We start from the raw sequence: 6,000 nt of genomic DNA on the forward strand, positions 1-6,000 counted from the left end.
CYGGGTTGAGATACTCAAATAAACAGGGTGACTGAAAGCATTAAGAATATCATTTACCTGCTGGGCAAGACGCTCTGCTTCTTGCCTTTGTCTTTCCCTAGAAGCGAGTGAAGAAAAGAAGTCAGTYGATCAGGATCAACATAAGCTCATCACATTCCTATGCTAGGGCAATAGCTCAGCTTACAGAGATCATCTGCCACATGGAAAAGACAGCCAAAAATAAGATCACCACAAWTGTGTTTGTGAATATGAAACTACCATGATAGCTCTGTGCATCTTTTAGCAAAAGCAGCAAAGGTTTCCAAAGTCACATGTTGAATAGCCTGAAATAAAGGCTTTCAGACCAACACCTAATGTGGACAGGCAGGAGAGTGATGTAAGACAGCAGACTGCACCTTTCTTCCTCCTCTTTTCTTCTTTCCTCCTCTTGTCTCCRCTTCTCCTCCAGTCGCTCCCTGTAGAGACGCCGAGCAAGCTGGCCTCGCCGCTGCTTCTGAAGGACCACGGCTGCTCTCTTCAGGCACAGGAACTTCTTCCTACCACTGAATGCTCTGTAGTTCTTCTGGATCACAACCACATAGTAGAGAACCTTTCTATACCGCTTTCTGGGAGGGAAAAAAGGAAGCAAATTTTTAACGAAACAAGCAACTTAGGAGCAGTTGAGAAGGATCTTGCCATGGTGACCTGCAATAATCCGATGACAGTTTCAGCTCTGTGATAGTTTCCCCACTGTTGTTCACATTCTCGTCCCTTTGAGAAGAAAGATTTTCTTATTTCTGTGACAGCACTGTGTCTTCATTATGGAAATGCATGTGTCTTGCATGTTCTTGTGCCCCTGCCAAGGAGCTGCTAAAAASACAGTTCTGTGYGTGTGCACACACATGYAGAGAAAGAACATACATAGTCATCCCACATCTCTGAAAAGAAAGACCATGGATAGCAGGATAGCTGTCATTAAAAAAGGGATGTAGTTTTTAAGTAACATTCTGGTMAGAATATAAGAAAGGACTAATATGCACATGAAATGAAATTACCTMATTGTGCAAACAAGCTTCCTTAAACTGTCTGCAAGTGACTTGCAGAAAAAACATAGAAACAAATAAATGGGATGAACAATTCCACCTAGCACATAATGCACGAAACCAAGTGAACAAGTGAAACATTAATCAGTAACCTAATGTCTTGGTTCTCAAAGAAATGAATGGATTAGTTTTATTTTCCTTCTGTTTTCTTACCATGATAAAACCAAGATAAATCAGCATCTCTGCTGATAACCTGGGGCAGCCCCACTAGGTGCCATCCACCTAGAGCTCCACCATGGATCTAATGCCATGGAACAATCAGATGTATACTGGCTSACCTCCAAATTTCCATACTGTCCTATTTATTATATTAAAACAATTCAAACTTTGCATTATTCATGGGTATTTTCAGCTGCTATTTTCAAAAGCCACTTACAGGATTTGAATGCTCGGCCCAGAAAAAGTTAAGAATTGTGTCATAAGGATTTAACTCCTTGACAAAATCCATCGATTTGTTTCGAATCCTGATCATTAATATTCTCATCTAATCACTTACCTGGCTGCATAACCTAAGATGTGTGCTCGGATAATCATTGCTGCCTTGGTGACCTCCACTTCTCGCTCTTTCTCCAACTTGTGTTCCAAGGATTCCCGGAGAAACACCTACAGAAGAAAACACCTGGCTTAACCAATTTTGGTGAGCATCATACTTAAAGGAGAGCCAGGTCAGTMCAAGCACCAAGCCTCAGGTTTGAAYTCWGAGAAGAATGTACTGTTTTCTMCGMAGAAAAGAAAATAAYAAAATGCAGTCCTCYTAAAAGAMAACACCTGYAGWTGTTTTGGATTTCAGTGGGAAGAGTCAGATTAGTCTATTGGAACTTTTAATTAAGAGCAGTGTTTTTCTAAATGCAACCTAATTACTGGATTCATTAAACAGCTTTTCCCACCAGAGTAACACAAGCCAAAGAAGCTGCAGGACTTAGCACGAACTTCCCAATCAGAGGGGCAGAAACACCACCCCAATAATTTAYTTTTTTCACAGTCACATCAGGTTCCACAACTCCTTAGAAGCCTTGCTGCTTCCAAAGACATTGCTGCAGGACTGCAGAGTAAGCAGAAATGAGAGCACCTTTATGTTCACATTGAGTCCACTGTATTTTCCTGCTGTTCCATGGGGAGAGCTGCTGGGGCCAGACATCCCACCACAACCACAGACAGACTGCTTCCCAGGCTCCCTTCCAGGCATTGACCTGGATCACTCACCTGCATGGCCTAGTGCCTCTTAGAGGCAGCTTTAGCACATGGCATTGACATAAACTGAGCTATCACTGCCTATTTTGCCTTAAATGAGTAAAACTCATGCAGTCAAGCAGGGGCATGTGGGAGGCAGCTTCCCTCTTCCACCTGCCTTGACATCTGCTCTTTACCACACACTCACACACTGGTGAGCTATCTGCTGTCAGCGCTTTTTCCAGCTCTTCTCAACTTTTCTTTTTTAAAGGCCAAGTATGCTGGTGTCAGCTATAGGTGACAACAGCYTGGCATGCTGCTGCCTAACACATGGGCAGCTGGAAATAGCCACTTCAGTGACACTTTGATAATGGGGGATGAGAGCCAGGCTGCACACCACAACACCRTGATGAGGAAAGCTCATGGACTTTGGGCTCTGCTAAGGGAAGAGGGCWGCAAAGACATCTAAAAGCAGGAAGGCATCCTTGAAGTGCTGTGTGCTTTCTCTTAATGTGAAAAAAAAACCCCAAAAACCCAACCAAAATAATCCCTCACCACCCCCACAAAAAAAAAAAACCCAGAAAAAAAACCAAAACAACAAATCCAATGGACTTTTGGGGGTGTTTAAATGCAAGAGAAGCTGTTTTATCCTCTGTGTTTACTTGAAAAAACAGCCCATCATCAAAGCCAAAGCTACTCTCCTGAGGAGAGGCACAGTTGAGAGTTTTGAATGAAGCTAGAGAGGGACTTTCTAGCACAAATTACCCAAACTAAGGAACATARGAAGTCCCACAGCAAGCCTCAAAGTCTCAATGTTCAAGTTGGGCAGCTTTTCCTATACAAAGTTTTCACTCATGGAAAAAGTCTTCTCTTTCACTCAGTGGGCAATCTTTWTTTGCTCTACACAGAAGCTTTTAAAATTGTAACAAAATTCTTCAGAAAAGCATTCAGCTACTTCTGGAACAAAAATGGATGGTAAACAGATGTTAAACTCAGGCTAATGCCTTTTTCCAGGCAGGTGTTTTGCAGCTTGAGGTGTAAAAGACAAGGGAAAAAAACCACACACTAAAGCAAAATCAATGAAATGTCATTATCCTCCCTTTTAAATAATATAGGGGTAAGATAGCATCTCATCCCATGCTCAGTCTGAAATCAGTGTCCTCTTGTGCTCTTCTCCTGTTTATGAAGTCTTTTACAAATGTGCAGACAGCTCCTGGGGAAGGATGAGCCCAGGCCACAGTAAAAGAAGTTACAAGAGAGCTGTGGCTCTGGCACAAGTCCTGATGAGCCATTGATTAAAACGATTTCTGATAAACATGTGTCCCTAAGATGCCAAAGCGCTCTCCAGGGTCCACGCATAAACACTGTTAACATGCTGCATCTGAAACAGAATGGGATGCACAGGCCAGCTCTGCAGCTGAATGTCACCACYATTTGTATTTGTGCTATTTGTTAGGCATCAGCTACCAAAATGAGATGGAAGGTGACATCAATTGGCATCAAAATATTTCAGATTCTCCCTCTTACAGAAACTGTAAAATGAACAGTTGTACTGTAACTGTAAAAAGCTTTCCCAATACAAAGCTGAAACTCCTTGAGCATACAGAGGAATGGAAGAAACCTTCTAAACCATCCAGTTGTGGGGATAAGAAGGTGAAGGGAAGAGCATTTCCTACAGAAATCAATCAGATTTTATAAAACATTTTGGCTACTTTATGGCACTAAAATATTTTTTTAACTTTTAGTATTTAGTTAATCTCAAATCCTGCAATGGGGAATCTTGTCCTGAGGCTGCAACACTTTCACATAATTTGTTGAAATCCAAGAGCACAAATTGAAAACTGTTTTCTACAATCAAACTTGCAAAATGAGCATGCAAAAAACACCTGGATTGTTTTATTTCTTGAATTAAAATGTGACTCATTAATTTATTCTAAAATAATTTGGATTTTTATAAAAAAAAAGCAAAAAAAAAAAACATTGTGGGGAAAGTCCAGGTTATCTGGTAGAACACATGTCAAGGTTTAATGTACCTCTGGAAAAGACTCTCAGACTAGGAAGGCAAACACACCTGGAGCACAACCATAAACTGTTGCTCAAAGAGTTTCAAGAGCACCAACAGACATGCTCAGCTTCTTTTAGGGCCAGAAGTAATGACCATTAGAACAACATCTCTGCAGCTGTACAGTCTGAATCTGGTCCCCTCGGCTTTGCATATGCACCGGCACCACAATATGCACAGTCAGGTTATTTTACCTTATTTTTTCCAAGCTGCCATTCAGTGCTTGTGTTGTCATACTGACGAAGTAGGACTGCACACTTCTCATTTAAATCTTCAGGGAGAGTTAAGTTTCTCATGAGGACTTTATACCTGGCAACCAAAAAGTATTTATTGCTTCATTTAAGAGATTAAGTTCTATTCTTGCCATATGATTCTTTTTACTTTTATTCCTCAGCACAGSAATATTGACTTACATGACTTACATYTGAAGTCCACAAGTCCATGTATTTACCTTTTATAAAAGTCTTGAAAGGGCCTCCGGACTGGGAAACCAGCCCTCCGAATCCTGACYGTCTCCAACATCCCAGAATAGCGCAGCTGGTTAAGCACCACTGTCTGATCAAACTGGTCTGGCATCTGAAATGAGCAGGTTCAAAACAACCATTTTAATACCAATGGATAGAGATGTCAGGGGAAATAAAGAAAGGGCAAATTGTACGAACCTGAAATGCACAAAGGCTAATAACTGGCTACACAATGTCTTAAAGGATATTAGCAGTTCTGAGCATATGAAAGTATCCACAGAATGGAAATCATGGAGTAATTACAGAATATCATTTCCACAGACAGCATTTACAGCCATTTAATCCAATCAACTGTCTCTTYCCATTTCATGCATATTTGCAGGCCATTGCAGTGCAGGAAGAAACAACAAAAAGAAGCACAGGCAGCTAACAGGTCAACAGCTATAAACTTGACTATTTTACTTCTTCAGCAATTGAATTTAAAGTCTCTGTAGATGATCCCAAATGTTGAAGATACGCAAATACATTGGTGTGAGAGGGGATAAGAAGGTGAAGGTGAAAACCAGAAGGACAGAACATACTCAGTATTTAGTGTATTGACAACTATCTGCTATGGATAGGGATGAAAGTTTGCCATCAAATGTCACTATTTAAAAGAGYTTATATTTATTACTATTCTGAGCAGTAGAACAGTCTCTTCTGTAAACAGAAAAAAAAATCTGTTTATCTGAAGTAAGTTTCCCTTAGTTTGCCTGCAGCTCTTTCAGCATCATTTTCCCTTTAGAAAAYAGATAATCCCACAGCCACTCAGTTGTGAAAACCCATGAATACTGATCCATATGGTGCTGCCATTGGGAGCCTCAGGAATGCTCCCATCCCATCGGAGATCCCCCRGGTCACCTGTGTTTCCACCATGCTTCGAGGTAACCCAGCCACAGCTATGCAAAGCCAGGACAGCACTAATTGCTGCCTAGCAAAATACAAGCAACCCCCATAGGGAAATGCCACCACATGTAAACACACCATKTAGTTCATCACCAGGAATTATCATCATCCACTTTAAACCATCAGCTGACCCTCCTCCACGGCCATTTGCAGAGCTGGAGTACAGTGTGCAGTATTTCGCAAGAAGAACTTCAGGAGGTTGGATCTCACAGATACAGTTAATGGGTCACATAAAGATCTGAAGTTCTTCAGCTGACAGAAATGATAGCAAGATCAA

At 41.2% G+C, this 6,000-nt stretch overlaps 1 protein-coding gene across 1 annotated transcript in view; it reads right to left on the bottom strand.

Annotated features, from left to right (window-relative positions):
* Positions 1–6,000, bottom strand: part of MYO10 (myosin X) — a 158,146-nt gene that overhangs the window by 25,173 nt on the left and 126,973 nt on the right. The window contains exons 20-24 of the mRNA XM_057390387.1: positions 4,766–4,890; positions 4,509–4,623; positions 1,579–1,685; positions 396–605; positions 58–97 (exon numbers count right to left, since the gene is read on the bottom strand). Coding sequence (XP_057246370.1) covers positions 58–97; positions 396–605; positions 1,579–1,685; positions 4,509–4,623; positions 4,766–4,890 — 597 coding nt within the window. The remainder of the gene's footprint in view (positions 1–57; positions 98–395; positions 606–1,578; positions 1,686–4,508; positions 4,624–4,765; positions 4,891–6,000) is intronic.

Source organism: Malurus melanocephalus, unplaced genomic scaffold (genome assembly GCF_030028575.1).
Source record: "Malurus melanocephalus ecotype Western Australia unplaced genomic scaffold, MMel_1.1 scaffold_25, whole genome shotgun sequence".
Lineage (NCBI taxonomy): Eukaryota > Metazoa > Chordata > Aves > Passeriformes > Maluridae > Malurus > Malurus melanocephalus.